Source organism: Centruroides sculpturatus, unplaced genomic scaffold (assembly GCF_000671375.1).
Source record: "Centruroides sculpturatus isolate CEXI.00-Female unplaced genomic scaffold, Cexi_2.0 scaffold388, whole genome shotgun sequence".
Taxonomy (NCBI): Eukaryota; Metazoa; Arthropoda; class Arachnida; order Scorpiones; family Buthidae; genus Centruroides; species Centruroides sculpturatus.
The window spans coordinates 202,183-222,458 of NW_019384674.1; the positions used below are offsets into that span (position 1 = coordinate 202,183).

General features: G+C 30.9%; 2 protein-coding genes across 3 annotated transcripts in view; both read left to right on the forward strand.

Annotated features, from left to right (window-relative positions):
• Positions 1-12,770, forward strand: part of LOC111626786 (patched domain-containing protein 3-like) — a 14,057-nt gene extending 1,287 nt beyond the window's left edge. Inside the window, exons 3-7 of the mRNA XM_023370288.1 lie at positions 1,512-1,937; positions 4,562-4,879; positions 9,018-9,697; positions 11,181-11,481; positions 12,757-12,770. Coding sequence (XP_023226056.1) covers positions 1,512-1,937; positions 4,562-4,879; positions 9,018-9,697; positions 11,181-11,481; positions 12,757-12,770 — 1,739 coding nt within the window. The remainder of the gene's footprint in view (positions 1-1,511; positions 1,938-4,561; positions 4,880-9,017; positions 9,698-11,180; positions 11,482-12,756) is intronic.
• Positions 11,072-18,892, forward strand: LOC111626793 (patched domain-containing protein 3-like). Of its 2 annotated transcripts, none has more exons than XM_023370295.1 (4): positions 11,072-11,117; positions 12,815-13,825; positions 14,419-14,736; positions 17,502-18,892. In XM_023370295.1, exons 2-4 carry the CDS (start codon positions 12,817-12,819, stop codon positions 18,734-18,736), a joined length of 2,562 nt encoding a protein of 853 aa, XP_023226063.1. In that variant the 5' UTR covers positions 11,072-11,117; positions 12,815-12,816; the 3' UTR covers positions 18,737-18,892. The 2 variants fall into 2 exon arrangements, with proteins under 2 accessions (XP_023226063.1, XP_023226064.1); XM_023370296.1 differs by having other exon boundaries at positions 11,077-11,091.
• The last annotated feature ends 1,384 nt before the right edge of the window (positions 18,893-20,276 follow it).

Consider the following 20,276-nt stretch of genomic DNA (forward strand, 5'->3'; position numbering starts at 1 on the left):
TATTATAAATAATTTATAGATTAAATAAAATAAAAATTACTAATTAATTAATAAATTTATCTTTAATTTAAAAAAACAGCTATGAAGAATATTTCAAATGAATATTTCTCTACTATTTATTTTAAAAGCTTCATTAACTATTGATATTATTAAATAAACTAAAATTTCTCAACTATTAAATAAATATAGTGTTGCATTTTATTATTAGAAATCTTCTAATTTTAAATAAATTGTTTACATTAACTAATGGCTTAGAAAAATATAATTTGAATAAATACACTCTTTGGTTTATTCACATAATGCCATTGTACAAGTCGACCCCCCTATAACACTGTTGATTTTTCCATTTTATATGAATTCCATGTTGTACGAGTCACTTAAATTTTACAAATACGTGTGCCGGGCTGTGAACGGATTACATATTTGTAAAATCTAAGTGACTCGTACAACATGGAATTCATATAAAACGAAAAAATCAACAGTGTTATAGGGGGTCGACTGTAATATGGATTTATTCGAGTCTGTGGAATAATTTAAACTTGTAGATCTAATAGAATGTATAAAATTTTCATATTTTAAATTGAATGAATATTAGAAGAATTTGCACTTTATTATTAATTTATTTAAAACATTTTATGAATCGAAATAAAGACCATTTTTAATTAATTAAAACAAATTGCATTTTTTCAGAACAAAGTTTAAAAAAGGTTAACTTAGGTTATCTTCTGTTTAAAGTATATTTCCATTTAAAACATAAATGAATCTCGATCAATGACCTCTAATTTGAAATTTATTTGATACGGAGCAAAGATTTGCTATAAGTATTACGTTATTATTCTACGTAGACTTAATACTTTACCGAATTTAATATTTCAAACATAATAAAAACATAAATATATATATATATATATTTGTTTTTTTTACAGAAATGAAAGAAAAATTCCAATATCCTTATCTTCAACGAAAACTTTCTCATCAATTTTCTTGTCTGGGAAAACTAATAGCAAGACATTATTTGTGGTTTTTTTTCATACCAGTTTTGATAGCATTAATATTATCAACAGGATTTTTACAATATAAAGTCAACAGAGACACCGATTATTTATTTACTGCTACAAATGAAAGAGCACATAAAGCTAAAGATCTTACTGAACGTTTATTCCCTATGAATACATCAATATACTCTGATTCTACTAGAATTTCAAAACCAAACGATATGTGTTTAATACTTATATATTCTAAATCTAATAAAAATTTATTCGATGAAAAGATTTTTGAAGAAATTGCAATTTTAGATAAAATTATAAAAAATATAACTGTTGAATGGAATGGAAAATTGGTCAATTATTCAACATTGTGTGGGAAGAAAAATGGAAAATGTGTTGAAAGCGAAATAATTAAATTAATTCCTCATATTAAAGAAATTATTACAGGGAAATATAAAATTAAATATCCTGTTGATTTAAATAAACTCACATTTGTATATACACAATATATATTTTCGTTGGGAGGTGTAAAACTTAACAGGAAAGGATATGTTGAAGAAATTAAATCAGCAAGATTACTTTATCTGTTGGATAAAACAAACAAGAAAAAACACGAAGCTATTGAAAGATGGAAAAATGTTTTTAACGAAGTATTAAAAAAACAGGAATTTCGTTATATATCTTATACGTTTCTGAACAGTTTTTTATTACAAGGAGAATTAGAAGAATATTCTAATTGCTTAGTTCCTCTTATACCAATATGTTTTGTTATAATTTTAATATTTTCTTTTATTATTTGCATGACAAACGATACAATTAAAGGTAAACCTTGGTTAGGTTCTATGGCATGTATTTCAGCTTGTCTATCAGTTTTAAGTGGAATGGGATTGCTCCTATGGTTTGGTTTCGAAAATGTTGACGTTGTCTTCGCTTTATTTTTTAGTGTTTTAGGTAAGTAAATATGTTTTAAAATATAGTAAATAATGAGTAATAATTCGCTTTTGTTTTCATAAATAGTCTACATTTAAACTACATTATAAAGTCGTCTGAAATTTTATAGAACTAAAATAGTTTAGAAAACAATTTCATATCACTCGTTCGTATACAGGTGACAGATTAAAACTGCAATTTTCCCTTTGCGCCATCTAGTAATACCTTCAGAGCTTAATAGTATATAAAATATCTTTACAACTCTATAGTACAGTAGACGACTTTGAACTATCAAACATAAACAACAGATAACTTAGCATATCAGCTCGTCATTCGATATTAAGTAAAGCTATTCTTGTCACTGTATAGCACAGAGCATATTGCATATGCAGAGGATGAGTTGCTAATTGTGACTCATTTTTTCGCTTAGTTTCTTTCACAAAGCACCTGTCCGTGAATTGTTTTTGTCTGCTCGATGTCTTCTCCATCTCGTTGGCTCACAGCACAAAATCATTTTTTCGAAGACCTTCTTGTAAGTTTCGACTGATACCGATGACCACTCCTGTTGAATTACTTTCCAAAGACTATCTAATATTGTAGCCGTACGAAGAAAGAGACGTTGCTTTAGGAAGCCAAATCCAAAGAAAGCAATGGGGCTGATGTCAGGTGGTTTGGTTGATATGTCCTCTGCAAGAATGTGGTTCGGTCCACCTTCAGCCTTCAATTTCTGGAGATAGGAAGCTGTATATCTATCTGTGTGATTAGACGCTTTGTCATGGTAAAAAGTCACTTTGGCTTCTGCAGGATACAGTTTTGGAATTTCACATTCCAAATATAGTTACAAAATGTTCTCCACATAGTAATTAGCGTTAACTTTCACAATTTTTGGCACTTTGATAAGAGAAAATCTGTCATTCCTCCAACAATCATAAAACCTTCATGCCATCTTTCGTAACATTTGACAAGCCATTCTTCTGATACTTCCTGTCTGGGCTGCACGTACAGAATTTTTCGAGTTTCATTGCAATAATCAAAGTACATATACACTTCATTTAGGGTGGCCATGTAGTCGCTTTTTCCTCCAGCCAGATGCCTCTCGTAAAGCTTTTTGTGTGCAGATGAGAGGCGATGTGCAGATGTTTGTGTGCAGATGTGCAGATGCTTGTTTCTTGGTAGCTGCTTACAGATCTTCATGTATAACGGTATTAACTGTAAACTTAAATATACCCAGACTGTTTTCTATGGTCCTCTGGTTAGGTGGATTTCTTTTCTAAACATTTCCTTAACCTTTCTTAGCTTCTCCTTACTTCGAGATTTGTGAACCCTTAGAAATATTGGGTGTAACTCACCAGAAGCACTCGCTTGTCACTTTTTCGTTTTGTTACTAAGAGACTGGGGAATTTCAATTTCATTCTTCTTAACTGTTTTTACGACAGCGCGGGATGAAAGACCTTCGGAAAGAAGCTTGATGAGCACGTCAACTTCGGTAGCAACTGCTGCCTCCATTTTTTAGAACAATTGAATTCAAACATTCTTAGAATGCAAAGAAAAGCAACCCAGTTTTCAAAATTTGATTTATACTCGACAAGTAGAACAAAAGATATCGTAAATTTGAGTCATAATTACCAAATCATCCTCTGTAACTAGATATTTTTTATGAAAAGGTAACTAAGCTTCACGACGTAGGTTAAATTTGACACAAAACACAAATATGATTATAACGTTATTATTATTCTAACGTTATGTTAATATGTAAATATTATTCTAACGTTACGTTAATGCAGTTCATGACGATGGACCATATCTATCGTCGTAGCCGAAGAAGCGTAAAGAAACGTTTAAAACAACCATCCGTCAGCCAGCAATAGTGGCACTTTATCCTAACAAAAAGAGCAATTGCCTTGGGCCGCCACCACAGGGAGACACCAAACCAATCTTTTATAAACTGATTACTGTACTAAGAATATCGAAATGTAAATTTGGGCCATATCTGGGGGCCCTACATTGCCGGTGTGGTGCAGTCGCAGGGTGCACTGGCACAGTTCAGGATACAAGGATACGAGAGATCCCCAAAATTCCCGAACAAAATGTTTGAAGTCAATACTGTACATGTCGGGAGTTTCAGAAATTTTTATAAATATCCGAATTAATACTCTATGAAACCCTAAACTCTAAAAGCTAATAGTACATTAAACTCAATGGTTATCAAACTGTGGGACGTAGCAAAGATCCTTTGTAGGAGACACAAAACGTTCAACATTATTGATTATATTTGATATCAACTACCGCACATACTCGATGTTCTATCCATAACTTTCAGTACAGTATATTTTAAATACACTAATACAATAATTGTTGCCAGATCTATAGTATTAAATATACACTCAACTTCCATAGTTATTTTTTAAACAGATTTTATTGTAAATTATCATTATAAAAGTAGTTACGATAAAGTTTCATTTCATGTAGACGTAACAATTTCAGTGTTCTATTTTACTTTTGTTTTAAATAAAATTTAAAACCACTCAATTTAGCATGAAAATCTCTAACATGACTATAAGATTTGCAAGTGTTAAATTAAGAATGCAAAAATTAATTATATATATTTTTTCATTATGAATAATGAGTGATCTCTGTACTTTCAGCAATGGAAATAGACGATGCTTTTATACTTATAGCAGCTTGGAGGAGTACGGATCCAGAAGATTCTGTAGAAAATAGAATGGAAAAAACTTACTCGGAAGCCGCAGTATCTATATTTATTACATCTTTTACAAGTTTTCTTTCATTTTGTATTGGAATGTGTTCGATATTTCCAGGCATCCGTATATTTACGTATTTCGCAGGGGCATTCGTTTGCTTTACTTACATTTACTTGATGACTTTCTTTGGAAGTTGCTTAGTGATCAGTGGTTACAGGGAGCAAAAACGACTACACTGCATCACTCTTCAAAAAGTAAAAGGTAAATACTATATTGCTCCTATTAAAGCAAACCGAGATTGAACATTTTCTGAGGTATATATTTTATTAAGACTATTATATAATGTATTATATTACTTATGATAACATTTTATAAGAAGTGATTACCTTTTCTTTTTTATAAAAATTTACTGCAAATTCTGTAACTGTAAGTTTTTATTTAGTATTTATATTGTAATATGTATATAAGCCTATATTATTTTAAAATTGCGGAGAGAATCTATAAAAATTCTTTATTAAAGTAAATAGTAAGAAAGAATGCAACAAATTAATGTACTGTACCTTAGATAATCAGTATATTTATTAAATGAATTATATTTAAATATAAAATGTAATATATTGATAATGTTTTTATGTGATGAAATATAAAAAACGAATTAGCTTGAAACAGAAAGAAAACTTTAATAGATAAATATCAAAAGACATACATATTTAGGTACAGTAGAGCATCGATTATCCGACTCAATTGGGGACTGGGGTTGGTCGGATAACTGAAAAATATGGAAAAATACGTTACTAATATAGTATATTAGTATATCCCATGTAATTAGTATATTAGTATATCGCTATTAACCTACTTCGCATTGAATTTTCATCGATGTTAAGCCTAACAAAAATTTTTTAAAATAATAATCGTCGCTATTGTATCGTTAAAAATTAGAAAATTAAACTTCGTTTAAATACTGGTTCCCTTTCATGGTTGAGCCAGTATTGCCAGCTAAAACACGTAAAAATAATATTAAAGTAGCCAAGATATAGCCAAATATTGTTGCGCCACACGGACATTTGAATTTGCCTACTAGAATGCGGTCGGTTAACCGATGTGACGGTTGATCGGGAGTCGGATAATTGATGCTCTACTGTATTTGCAATTTGCTTATTTGTATGTGTATGTCTGTATTTATTATGAATATCTTTAGAATAAGTTATATTATAATAGGAGAAGATTTTGCAGTAATTAATCTTGAAAGTTTTTATATCTTTAAATGATTTTATAATAATGTATTTTTTTACTGGATCTGCCCTATGGACACTAAGAGGACCTTTTAATTCTATCTAGTATACGTTCGGCCAAGTACACAATGAAGTAGATGGTTGGTGTAGAACGGGGTCCAACAAATCCAGACTACTTTTCATAAAATTTCTGGGTTTTCTAACCGCTTGGATTCGAGAAAAAATAATATTCGTATTGACTTCTCTAATATTATAAAATTTCATCGTATCCTCAGTACGATACACATATTGCCATAAAAATTAGCATGCCAAGGAGTTGTAAGGATCGAACGAAATTGTACATGTATGAGTGTAACGGTGATATAAGTGATTACAAAACAAAAGCAAAAGATCATTTATTGCAGGAAGAACTACTACTGAAAGGAGATTCTAGTACCTTGTTGAGCCACCTTTATGGCGTGAATATACGATTTAACACGGGCGGCATGAAGGCATGTAGTTGCCGTATGGTGTTCTGTAGCATCTGTCTACAGTTGCTGCAAGCGGTTTTCTAGTTCGGCCAGATTCATAGGCTGTTCAACTTGGCGTACCAGGTGAACCAAAACATCTTCGATCGGTGACAAATCAGGAGACCGGCAGACCAGGGAAATGTGATAATTTGGCGGAGGCAGTCCTGTGACATCCTTGCTATGTGTGGTCGAGCATTTCTGTTGGAAAATGGCTCTTGGGAGTTCTGTCGTAAGAGGCAACACATGTGGCTGCAGGATGTCAGTAACATACTGCCGGGCTGTCATGGTCCCTTGAATCACTGCTAGAGGTGATCAGCTGTCGTATGTAATGGTACCCCAGACCATCACACCAGCTATGGAATGGTGTGTTGCTCCAAAGCGTAGGTAGAATTGAGGCGTTCACAACGGTGTCTTCAGACAGGAACACGGCCGTTGTCAGTGCCCTAACTAAATTTGGATTCATTGCTGTTGACGACCCGATTCCATTTAATTGTGGTTCAATTCAGTTGAGAGCGATACTATTCCAAACGATGCAACGGTGTATGATGCCACATAATGGCCGCCGCGATCCCAAATAGCCTATTCCTCACCCAGGCTATTCCTTTCTTTTCCATGTGTGCGTGTCTGTCCGTATCTTGAAATGGTAAGGACAGACACACACACGTGAAAGAAGAAAGGCTATGCTCAAAGGCGTAGCCTTAAAAGATAAGAAAGATAGGTGAAAGAAGGAGGAAGAGTGATTTGAGGAAAAGTTGGAAAGGTGGGATAGTTGGAGGTTTGAAAGTGGAAGGATGAATCGCAAGGAGGACTATTGGATAAGACAAGGATAAGCAATAATTTATGCATGCAGAACAATTTGTATTTACAGGAGAAGGCCCATAGAGTAATACTTTGAATAGTAGAACAGATGAGGCAACCTTGATAAAAGTTAACAAAAGAAGAGGTTGCACTGAGAAGAAGCAATAAGGAGTCCTCTTTTGGAGGGTCCCTGTTGGCCCAGGAGACAAGCTGTCCGTTAGGTGTCGCTTGGGCTAGTAGTGGTATGGTCCGTTAGTTTCAGGTGTCTCACGAAGGTCTTGAATTCTTGAAAGATGATCTGGTACTCTATTAAGATATAGAGTTCGCTGGGCCAAAGATACCCTCGTTCCACAATAACCTTATGAAGGTTTGCACGGTAGCGTGATTTTGAACAGGGCAGATAAAGATTAGATGCATTGGATCTTCGTTTTCATTAGTATCACAGTGACACAAACCGTTCCCCTTCCTCAAGAACCTATAGAGGTAAGGCTCTGAAGTTGCCGTGTGCTGTTAGTATTTGAGTCATGACGTGATTGGTGATAAAATGACGGTTGCTGATCCTGCAAGAGATGCTGGAGATAAAGTTGTGGGTGAGACACATCCTGTCAGGCTCCCATCCCACTCCTGCCAACAACACATTAGAATAGAGTTCAGCTTACCTTGAACAATGGACAGGGGGATCAAGGAGTAGCTACATACAGTGGATCAAGAGGAGGCGTTTTTGATTGCTGCCTTGTCATTGCCATTGCTTCCTGGGTGGCCTTTGATCCAGTAAAATTTTATATTGACAGTATTTGAGATTTCGTATAGGATCTTCAAGTTATTGTTGATTATGTGGAGGCGTTAGTTACGATTACGAATCTTGTAATGTACGACACTACTGTCGCTAATGTTGATGTTTTTTACTGTTGTAACTGGTAATATTATCTTGGATACGCCTGAGGGTGTTAAGGATGGCTAGCGACTCGGCTTGGTTGATGGAGCAAGACGGATTCAGCCTATAGGCACCTTGCCAGAAGGTCCTCTTCATTGGATTATCGAAGATAACAGCCGCGCCCACTGCCCCTGGAGATTTGGATCCATCAGTTTAGTACTTTATACCTTGTGGGATGGTGGATTGATAGAGGCAGATGTTGGAGACTGGGTCATTGGCAACGGACAGACACAGGAGCATGTAATGATGACGCCACCTGTGTCAGAATGGCGGACAACGATATGGTCGACTTTGTGTGTGGTTGCCGGAGGAGGCAGTCCTCTTGGCTTGTGGTCTGCCAAGGGCATCCTGAGCCTGGGCGCCGTGTATGCGCGCTCTCTCTTGTCCACTAGTCTCAATATCTCCACACATGTTGCCAGCCTAGGAGGTAGGTTATTCGGCGAGATGACCATCCGGCTTCTCTCAACCCAATGATCCTTCTTTTCTCAAACTCGGATAGTTGTTCATATGGTCTTCGATTACGACGTAAAGGCAGATATACTGATACCGCTTCCCTCTGCAACAGGTAAACTACAGACAGGATGCTTTTGCGCGCTTTTTTATAGGCTAAGACGGACGCATTTTAACTTCCTCTGCTGGCATTACGCAATGAGACATCACGTTATAACTCTAATCATTTCTATATCCGTTTGAGGCTTATTAGCACGCCAAGTTTCGCAGCGATACGACAACTGTTTCTTAAAGTGTTAATTTTTACAGCAATTAGTGTATTTATACATTACGTAAATATTCTATTTATTATGTTTAAAATCGGAGGTTTATCAATTTTTTTCTATTAAAATTTCTAAAAGTAAGCCTAAATATAATTTATAAAATCTGTTTTTTTTCTTTATTCAAAAATTAAATTCTTAAATATTCTTTTGCAGATTCGAAAAATGAAGTTATGACGAGTGGACATGTTTCTCTAAAAGAAGAGTTTATAATGTCTCAATTCAGGGATAAAATAGGCAATTTTTTAACACGTAAAAGTGTAAAATTTAGTGTCATGTTTATATTTTTATGTAATCTTGGAATTGCACTCTGGGGACTAACATTTACACAAGCTGGAAATAATTTCAGTGATGCTTTCAAAGACGAATCGAAATTTTCTCTCTTCTTTAAACTAAACAAGCATTACTATCAATATGGTTATGCTATTAATGTGATTATCAACGAACCATTAAATTATGCTGATCCTCTGGTTCAAAATTCAATAGAAATACTCTGCAAACAGTTTGAAAATCATCCAAATATTGCAGATTCGTCACTACGATTATCGTGGTTAAAGGAATTTCTAAACATACAAGCATCTCCTATAGGAAAATTTCTGTTTTCATCTTACAATATGTCAAACGAATTAGATTTTATAGATGCATTAAGAAACGTATTTTTAAAATTTCAACAAGCAAAAGAATTTAACTACGACATCGCATTCAATGAAAATTATACTAAAATTATAGCATCTCGTTTTCTTTTTCCAACAATTAATATTAAAACTGAATTTCATGAAGCATCTTTAATGATTGATTCTTATAAAATAATTGATCAGTCGCCAATATCTTCTACCGTTGATGGCCTTCATTTCCATTTAATAGAACAAATGTTTTTAATTAAAAAAGCTACATTTCAAACAGCCTTAATAACATCATCATTAATTTGTTTAGTTTTTTTAATTTTTATTACAAATATAAAAATCGTTTTACCAGTCACTATTATCGTTTTTTGTATTATTTTCGAAACTATAGGTTATATGAGTTTATGGAATGTTAAATTAGATATGGTTAGTTTAGTTACTTTAATTTTATGTGTTGGATTTTCTATTAATTATCCCACGCATATTTCTATTTCTTTCTTTACTGCCACAGATATGAATCAAAACGAAAGACTTAAGAAATCAATTTATGAAGTTGGTTTTCCTATATTTCAAGGATCTACAACAACTATTCTAGGCATTTTAATTCTAGCATTTCAACCATTTTATTCAGTAGTTTCATTCTTTAAAATCATTTTTCTAATAGCTATACAAACTACATTTCATGCAATGTTTGTCATTCCTGTAGTACTCAGTATTGTCGGAAATTATAATTTTTCATTTTTTTCCATTAGAAATACCATTTCTATTTTTAAATTTTCTAATAAATAACGTTAACAGATATATTTTTAAATACGTGATAAATATTATAATATATATATATAATATATATATAACTTTAAAAACGACATTTTAAATGTAAACGTAAACTTCTGTGTAAAATAAAATAAAATGTTTAGAAATAAAACAGAATTTTTTTTTTCAAAGTACGGATATCCCTCGTAAAACACGGCACTTCTACAACACGGTTTCTCTCTAACACGATTGGAAAATATTATTTTAGAAGGATAATATTAATTTCGATTCCATTTATACAGGATGTCTCGCGTAAAATCGACTCCATCGCTGGAAACGATAGAAATGAATTTAGGTAAAATACACTTGTAGAAAGTTATTTTAACATTATTTAAACGTACAGAAACTTACGAAAGATGTTAAAAGTCATGTCCTTATTCATTTATGCACCTTTGTATACGAATAATCATCATACATAGAGGTGCATAATAACAATATTCGAGTTTTTAATCATTGTTTAAAAATGTAAATAATCCCGGGTTTGTTTGTAATTACATGTAAGTTATAAATGAATTCCCAAAATGCGCTTATGAATAAAGCTTAAGATTCATTTAAATTTTCTTATTTTATATTTAATAAAATATTATTAACTTTTTCTTATTATTAGTTTTATTATTGATAAAACTACAAATATTTGCTCGATTTCATTTCTTAATTATAATTATAATCTAAAGTATACTCTACTATATAAACAATTTTACACATTAATAGGTCACTTTGATAAACGAATATTTATATTAAAACTATTATAAATATTTATCTAAATTTTGGAACATTTAATTCGGATAACTAGTGTAAGTCTTTCGCTCTCTCTCTGAAAGTAAGTTTTTAATAGATGTTTTATTTTAAAATTTTAATGTAAAAATTTAAAATTTAATAAAAGATTTGCCGGGACAANAAATTTCGACATTTACAATTAGCATTTTTAAATTTTGAATCATTAGAAGATGAAATGAAGGAATATTCTAGTGTATTGCGTCCTTTATCTGCTGTTGTTTTTATGATTGTAGCAACATTTTCTTTCATTATTTGCATGACAAATGATTGGATAACGAGTAAACCTTGGCTTGGTTTATCAGCATGTATTTCAGCATTATTAGCCATAATAAGTGGATTTGGATTTATACTTTTTTGTGGACTGAATTCTTTAGATGTAAATTTTGCCTTAATGTTCGCTATATTAGGTAGGTTTGTTGACATTCATAAGTATATTTTTTTAAATTTACTAATTCTTACTTTATAAATCTATGAAAATAACGTTTGTGTATAATATATATATATATAACCACATTGAGTATTGACCTGATATCTTTGAAATTTATTAAGATGTTTTTATCAGTAGTGGAAAGCTTAGCAAAACATTTTTTGATAAAATTTCTTTGCTAGCTTTGTTTATATTAATTTTTAACTGATCAAAGATATAAAATAGAACATATCGAATCACTTTTTAAACAATTATCAGTAAAATAGGAGAGACTTGTTTACGATCTCTTGTGAATTGAGGCTGTAGAGAACAGATTTAATTATACACTCCTACAACTAAATTTTTTTTAAAAATTTGTGTTTATAAATATCCATGAACGATTTTTCCTTGCAAGGTATGTAACAAGTTTGCCATCAGCCGCAGACCTATTGTATTTCTACTCACAAGGAGATACAACCATACCTTGTCTTCTACGATTCGAACTAAACTTGGCAAGCACGTAGCCCTAAACACAAACAGATCCTTATCCAAATAATAGGACCCACTTCTCAAACAGAGCTTCTGAAAATTGAGTGTTTAGCTTATAAGTCTTTAGAAGAGTCGCTTCTTGTATTTGAGATAGCCATAAGCATATTTCTTTACGGCATAGTCTAACTGGTCCTGCAAAACATGCTGACTGAGAATCTTACAAGTGTCGCCTGAAAAAATTAAACAGGATCCCTGAAATTGTTTTACCGCTTTCTATGTTACATGATTGTCCCACGTTGCTGAAGTTCACACAGTACGAGGTTGCCATTTAGCCATAAACTCTTGAAGCCTATTGATGATATAACGCGTTGCAAAATTTAAATTGTCCATTTGTGAAACTGTCCGCACGTGGAATAGTCTCCCCTATAATAGATAATATTTTATTCCCTATAACTTCACTAATGATAGGAATACTGTATATACGAAATATATATTAAGAAATTTAGTGTGGAAAATAATTCTGTTAATTAAAGTGCATTTACCACTTGAGATTTACACGTGTAAATTAATCAAGTCAATGCCATTACAAATCTATATCGTTCAAAGTACGAATTATTGTATTATCTATATTGCTGTAATATAAATTATAAAGTGAATTATAACCTTGATTAATCAAGGTTTGTATCAGAGAAAATTTGTTTGCGTATACAATGATTTTAGATAAATATCGTAAGCTTCTATAATATTATAATGAAAAAACTTAATTTTTGAAGCTTATAATTCATAGATAAACGTTTGTAAAAATAAGTTTTTTTTTATGTAATTAAAATTTTATTCTTTTACAGAAATGAAGAAAAAATTCAGGCATCTTTTCATTCATGAAAAATTATCTCATCAATTTTCACTTCTGGGTAGATTAATTGCAAGACATTATTTCTTATTCTTTTTTGGACCACTCGTTTTAACAGCAATTCTATCATTGGGATTTTTAAAACATAAAGTTACTAGAGATGTTCACAAATTTTTCACTGCAACAAATGGAAAAGCCATAGAAATTTTGAACTTAGTTGAACATTTATTTCCGATGAATACTTCAGAATTTGTGTTTATTCCCAGAATTGCGAGTACAAGGAATGAATGTATGATTATATTATATACTAAAGAAGATAAAAATATATTTGAAGATGATATCATTCAAGAAGTCGTTTATTTTGATAATATTATAAAAAATATTAGTGTGAAAAGAAATGGAAAAATAGCGAATTATTCAACATTGTGTGGAAAACAATATGGAAAATGTTTTCAGAATGAAATAATTAAGTTAATACCACATGCAAGAGATATAATCTCTGGCAAATATAAAATGAAATATCCTTTTGAAATAGATAAAGTAACATATTTTTATAAACCGTATGCTATGTCAATAGGTGGTGTAACAGTAGATTCTAAAGGATATCTTCAAAAAGCTCAAGCATTTATATTTTTCTATACATTTGACACGTCAGATTCATCAAAACTAAAAGATATTTCTGAATGGACAACAACTTTAAATAAAATCTTAAGGCAATTAAAATTTCGACATTTACAATTAGCATTTTTAAATTTTGAATCATTAGAAGATGAAATGAAGGAATATTCTAGTGTATTGCGTCCTTTATCTGCTGTTGTTTTTATGATTGTAGCAACATTTTCTTTCATTATTTGCATGACAAATGATTGGATAACGAGTAAACCTTGGCTTGGTTTATCAGCATGTATTTCAGCATTATTAGCCATAATAAGTGGATTTGGATTTATACTTTTTTGTGGACTGAATTCTTTAGATGTAAATTTTGCCTTAATGTTCGCTATATTAGGTAGGTTTGTTGACATTCATAAGTATATTTTTTTAAATTTACTAATTCTTACTTTATAAATCTATGAAAATAACGTTTGTGTATAATATATATATATATAACCACATTGAGTATTGACCTGATATCTTTGAAATTTATTATAAAAATCTCTTCAAGTTCTCTCTTATTTTAGGGGAAAGATAACAAGGATGCATCATCAGGTTGGAGTAAGCCTTAGTTTGCCTTTTCTGATCACATTCTGATCCTTTCTGATTGGAGAAGCTACGGATCTTTAAAATCATCACAAAGACTTCATGATTTACACTAAAAAGTTATATGAACCCATAAATACAGAAATATATATTGAAAATGGCCTTTATAAATACTTAAACTATACACGTAGTAAAATTTATATTAAAAGTTTGATTTATTCTTAATTCTATCATGTAGATGTACAACGTATATTTGTCATAAACGTATGTTTCGTAGAATATTTTGACACTAATAAAACTTGATGATGAATTATTGTTCATTATTTCAGCATTTTTCAATATTAGTTTGTAATCTTCACATTAATTTAAATTAATATTAAATTCATTTCATTATATTTCTAGCTATGGAAATCGACGATGCATTTGTATTTATAGCAGCTTGGAGAAAAACTAACCCAGAAGATTCTGTAGAGAAACGAATACAGAAAACATATTCAGAAGCAGCGATATCTGTAACTGTTACTTCCATTACGAATTTTTTCTCTTTTGTCATTGGAATGACTTCTCCATTTCCCGGTATCTCTTTATTCAATCTTTTTGCCGGTGCATGTATTTGCTTCACTTATATTTACTTAATGACGTTTTTTGGGAGTTGCATGGTTCTAAGTGGATTCAGAGAACAGAAACGATTACATTGCTTCACTTTTCGTCATATTGAAGGTACGTAATCTGTAAGAAATGCCAATTATATAAATTTTACGTTTAACTTTTTCAATTTGTTTTTTCGGTTTTCTTCATAGAAGAAAAAAGACAATTTTTTACTTATTGCATAATTTATGTTACATTTTATTATTTGCAGAATATTACAGTCGACCCCCTTATAACACGGATTCCTATAGTTCGGATTCCTATATCACGGCGAAAAAATTGCGACAGTATTCGTACAAACACGCTAAAAAAAACTCGTATAATTCGGTAAAACGTCATCGCCGACTCGTGTCGCGACAGGATTGGTCGAATCTAGATCAATAGCGGATATTGTACAAACCGTTGAGTTTAAACGAGCAGCGGACCTACTAAAAACCATTTATTATTTAATGTCCATAAAAATTATATTTATATTAATAATGTCTCCAAAGTTCAGCGAATTTTTCGCAAAAAAAATAATTTATCAGGAAGCACGCCAGCGCCATTCGATGACAATCTCCACGACGAAAACAAGCTTAAGCAATGGCGTAGTCGAACGGTGCACGCTTGGTAATTAATCCTACAATTTTTTGTTTATAGCATAGTTTATATGGATTATTCCCAAAAAATTATACGTATTTTTTGGGAAATGTTGAGTCGAATTAGTCTAGAATCGATTAATTTTATGGAAGAAACTTTTCAAACAGCCGTAGTCCGTAAACTGCATACGTGCCGGGCTGTGATTGGCTGGACTCGTAGAAAATGGATTCATAAAAACCGGAACGTATCTACCGTGTTATAGGGAGGTCGACTGTATATATAATTTTACATAAAATATTAACTTTAAATTATTAGTTAATACAAGTTAATGTATGTAATATTATTTTCATTATTATTTCATGTATATTTTTATCTTATAAAATTATTTTGATAATTTACAATTAATAAAGTACACATCATAAAACCTTATTTAGAAATTATATATAACATTATCATGCACTGAGAAGTTTTAAAAGTTTATTTTTGTTCCCAAAAGGGAAACGTTGGCATTGTCCTTGTAACAAAAGTTAACTTTTTGTTCAAATGTAATAACATGTCATCAAATCTCATTTCCTAGTGAGAGTGATAGTGAAGAACGTTTAGAATCTGCTGCCAAACGAAGACATAGTAATTTGTTTAAATGGAGAAAATCTGAAGATATTGCATTTATTAGATAAAGTAGAGTAAGAACACAATAAAATCAGAATCTGAGGTATTTGAACTGTTATTTTACCCCTCAAATTATCAATAAAATACGGGAGGAAAATATGTCTGTATGCAACGCGAGACAAGGGTAATCTATATTTTGGGGATCTGAACAAGAAATTAGGCAGTTTTTGGGATTGTTGCTCGTTAATGGATACCATTCTTTACCCACTAGAAATGACAATGGACAATTACCAAGGATCTTTAAGCTCCGATTTTTGGCAAAATTATAAGCCGAGAGAGGTTTCGCAGTTCCATATTGTTGACAAGCAAAATTTGGATCATTCGAAAGTCGTCAAAGTCCTTTATGAAACTTTAAACACTCAGTTTCAACAATTTGGCATCTTCCATCAATATTTGGTTATTGATGAGGAAATGATACCTTATCATGGGCACCATTCATCTAAAATGGATGTTATGTGAAGTTGACGGATATCTATACAATATGCAAATTTATTGTGGAAAAAGCGGTGTTAAAAACATCCCATTAGAAAGTCGAGCAGCGTGCAGTTTGTTGGATGCAACGTTCCAGTCACGCATGAACTTTCAGAGAAGAAATTCCAAGCCAGTGGTACAATCCGAGAGAATCATACTTCAAAATATCCAATTTCTTCCACTAAAGAAATGGAAAAAAAACAGAGGCTCCTTCAACTATCATTCAGATCTGCGTGAAATGGAATGATAATTCCATAGTAACGGTAGCTAATAACTTCTATGCAATTACTCCGGTACAAAAAAACAAAGTAGCGCGTGAGGAATGAAAAATATGTTACACAGCCATTAAAAAGATATTACATTATTATAAAGATATTACAGAAAAAGATGTTACATTAAAAAGATATAATAAAGTTAAGGAAGGTGTAGACCTATTAGATCGTATGTTGGACGGCTAAGACCCCATTGGAGATTTTTAAAAAAATGGTGGTGTTCTCTTCGTTAATGCTTGAAGGTTCTACCAACATCGTCTTAATGAAAAGATTTCACATATTTATAAACTTGAAAAAATTACAAAAAATTTCTTAAGGACAAATTGATTTTACATATTTCTTTCTGTCATAAAATTGCAATATCACTGTTGAAGACAGGAAGATTACATAGGATTCGTCTAGGTCACCCAATTGCCCCAATTATTACAGACATTCTCTTTGGTGACATAAACCATATTTTATGACTTGTAACACAAGAAAGAAACACTTGGATTCGATGCCAAAAATGTGAAAAACATTTTCATAAACAACGCTTAATTGCTTATGATACCAAATAATTTGCTGTAATCTTTTATAAAAAGTAGCCTAAATAATTAAAATTTGTTTTATACTATTCTTAATTGTGCAATAATTTTTTTTTATAAAGCCTAATAAAAGTATATATTTTTAATACGTGGACAACGCCAACGTTCCCATTTTGGAAACATAAAATAATTTCATGGATATGAATGGAATTAAAACAGTTTACACAAAAGTAAAGAGTAACATATTATAAAATGACATAATTTCATTAACCAGTTATTTTAATTGTTATTTATTTACACGATTTAATTTTTAATTATGCAGATTCCAGAACTGAAGATTCAAGGGATAATCACAAAAAAGAAAACTTCATCATGGCTAAATTTAGAGATTATATTAGTTATATTCTAGAAAAGAAATATGTAAAATTTATATTTTTTTGTATATTTTTTTGTAACTTTGCATTATCGATTTGGGGATTACATTACATTCAAGAAGGTAATGATTACAACGAAGCATTTAAGGATAATTCAGAATTTTCTTCATTTTGGAATGCAAATTTTAAATATTTCAACCGGTATAATTTTCCAATTCATTTAATTTTCGATGAACCATTAAATTATGCTGATCCTAAAATTCAAAAATCAATTGATGAATTGTGTAAAAAGTTTGAAAATCTTCCACATATCGCAGATATATCGATGAGAATGTCGTGGTTGAAACTCTATAAAGAATTTCAGAATAGTCTCGTAGGAAAAATGTTATTATCTCCGTATAATTTGTCTAAAGAACAAGATTTTATAAATGGTTTAAGAAATGTTTTTTTAAAATTAAAGCCAGCAAAAGAATTTACTTTGGATATAGCATTTGACAAAAACTTTACAAAAATTATAGCATCTCGTGTTTTATTACTAACGAAAGATGTTATTGATGATAATAGTTATATTAATATCATGAAAGATAGTTATGACATTGCAAGCAAATCGCCAATATCGGTTAAAGTTCATAATACTCAATTTTATTTAATGGAACAAAGGTTTCTTATCAAATACGCTACATTTCAAACAGCCATAGTAGCTTCTGCTTTGATTTGTATTATCTTTTTTCTTTTTATTCCTGATGTTAAAAGCGTATTTTGCGTTGCAGTCGTTGTATTCTGCATTATATTCGAAACTTTAGGATATATGAGTTTATGGAATGCTAAATTAGATATACCTGCCTTATGTACATTTATATTGTGTGTAGGATTTTCTATTAATTATCCGATACACATTTCTTTTTCTTTTATAACTGCTAAAAATAAAGAACCACATGAAAGAATCAGAAAATGCATTTATGATGTTGGATTTCCAATTATTCAAGGATCCATGTCGACAATTCTAGGAATACTAATATTAGCTTTTCAGCCTTTTTATAGTACTGTTTTATTCTTTAAGATAATTTTTCTTATTGCTCTATTAACTACTTTTCATGCAATGTTTATTATTCCAATTACTTTAAGTATAATTCAAAATTTAAATTGTACTTTTGTTTTCAAGAAACGAAGGATCAACAATTAATGTTTGTAATGAGATACATTTACTATAATTACTAGATAATATTTTTTTTAATAATTTTTACTTGTTTGTATTTGTCGATACTATTAGAAAAATTGTAATTGTATTAAATTTTCAATAAAACGACGTATTAACGAATCAAATGATATAGGCCTATATAATGCATAAAAATTGTAATTACTGTGTACTTCGGCCGCAACCTCTCTATTATGCTCCTTAAACGTACCATATTTTTTATAACGTGTTAAATTGCTAGCAAATGTTCAATAAAAAAGAGGGTATACAATAACTTAGGAATATTTGGAATTTTATTTTGGAAGACTGCAGAAAAACACCGCAGCGCAAGCGAAGTTGCGAGTTCAAGCCCCACAACGAGTCAGTTCTTTTCTTCCAGATAATTCTAAATTATTTAGTAAATTATAATTATTAATTAAGTTAAAAGATGGCGAATAACTTCTATCTCTAGTAGCAAATTATTTAGTATTAATCGTTAAATTAGCGGAGTTATAACCCTATTATTTAAGGCGATCATTTAGTTATGTTTCTATATACATATCGGGTTTCGCGATGTTTGATATACTTATAACATAACCAACTTAAATAGTTTCGCGTTTATTGGTGTGACTTATGTAGTTAGCCTGGGGGAGCATTTTGACCAGTTTTATGTCACAAATGAAAGATTATAAGTGATTTATTGTTCATAAAACAAATATATATATATATATATATTGATAAGTACAGATGAAAAAGAAAAATATAATAAAGAAATTAAAGTAAACTAAACTAAAAAATAAGAAATAAAGTAATAAATTGGAGTTACTTGTTAAAAGCAGTCGCATTTGAGATTTTGTCCTGTCACGACTCTAAAACATAGCATTGATAAGTTGCTTGACACGACTAAAAAAAAAACATAGTGTATTTGAAATAGTTACATAAAAGTTGAAAATTTCCGATGGGATTAGAGGAAGGAGTTGAACGTAATTGCTGACATGTTGACGAAAGGAAATGACAATTTGTTTAAATCGGTACTGGCCCGGACATACAGTAACAGCAGAAGTAATCGAAGAGCTAGGTAACGTGGTTCCATCTAGTGGAGATGGAAAACGTAAATCTGGTTTCTTTTTCTTTGAACTCGAATAACTTTTTCGTAATTCAACCGAAATTCAGCAAAAATAGGAAGCAACTGTATGGCTTTATATTCCAGTAAACAGCACTCATTACCTCCCGGGATATACTGTAGCATGACAATTAAAAATACATCATATTTTAAATCACTGTTAAATACATTTATTTCATTATTAAACATTTTACATTTAAAATTGTCTCAAAAAAAATATTTTTCCCAATTAAAATTATATTTACACTTAAACTTTTTGTGAATAAACGATATTCTCCATATACTAAACATCTCAAAAATACAATTTCTTTCAAATTACCTATTCGCTATTAATTACATACTATTATTAGAGCACGTTTATGTTTTAGAATACATTTATAATTGAAATTATTCGTACATTTAAAAGCTTCTTAAATCTCTGTTCTT

What these genes read in the sequence shown, in the direction of transcription:
- LOC111626793 (XM_023370295.1), top strand. Translation starts at nt 12,817, where the DNA reads ATGAAGAAAAAATTCAGGCATCTTTTCATTCATGAAAAATTATCTCAT. An exon ending in CTTAATGTTCGCTATATTAG is followed by an intron (nt 13,826 to 14,418) that starts GTAGGTTTGTTG and finishes TTATATTTCTAG; the next exon opens with CTATGGAAATCGACGATGCA. An exon ending in CACTTTTCGTCATATTGAAG is followed by an intron (nt 14,737 to 17,501) that starts GTACGTAATCTG and finishes TTAATTATGCAG; the next exon opens with ATTCCAGAACTGAAGATTCA.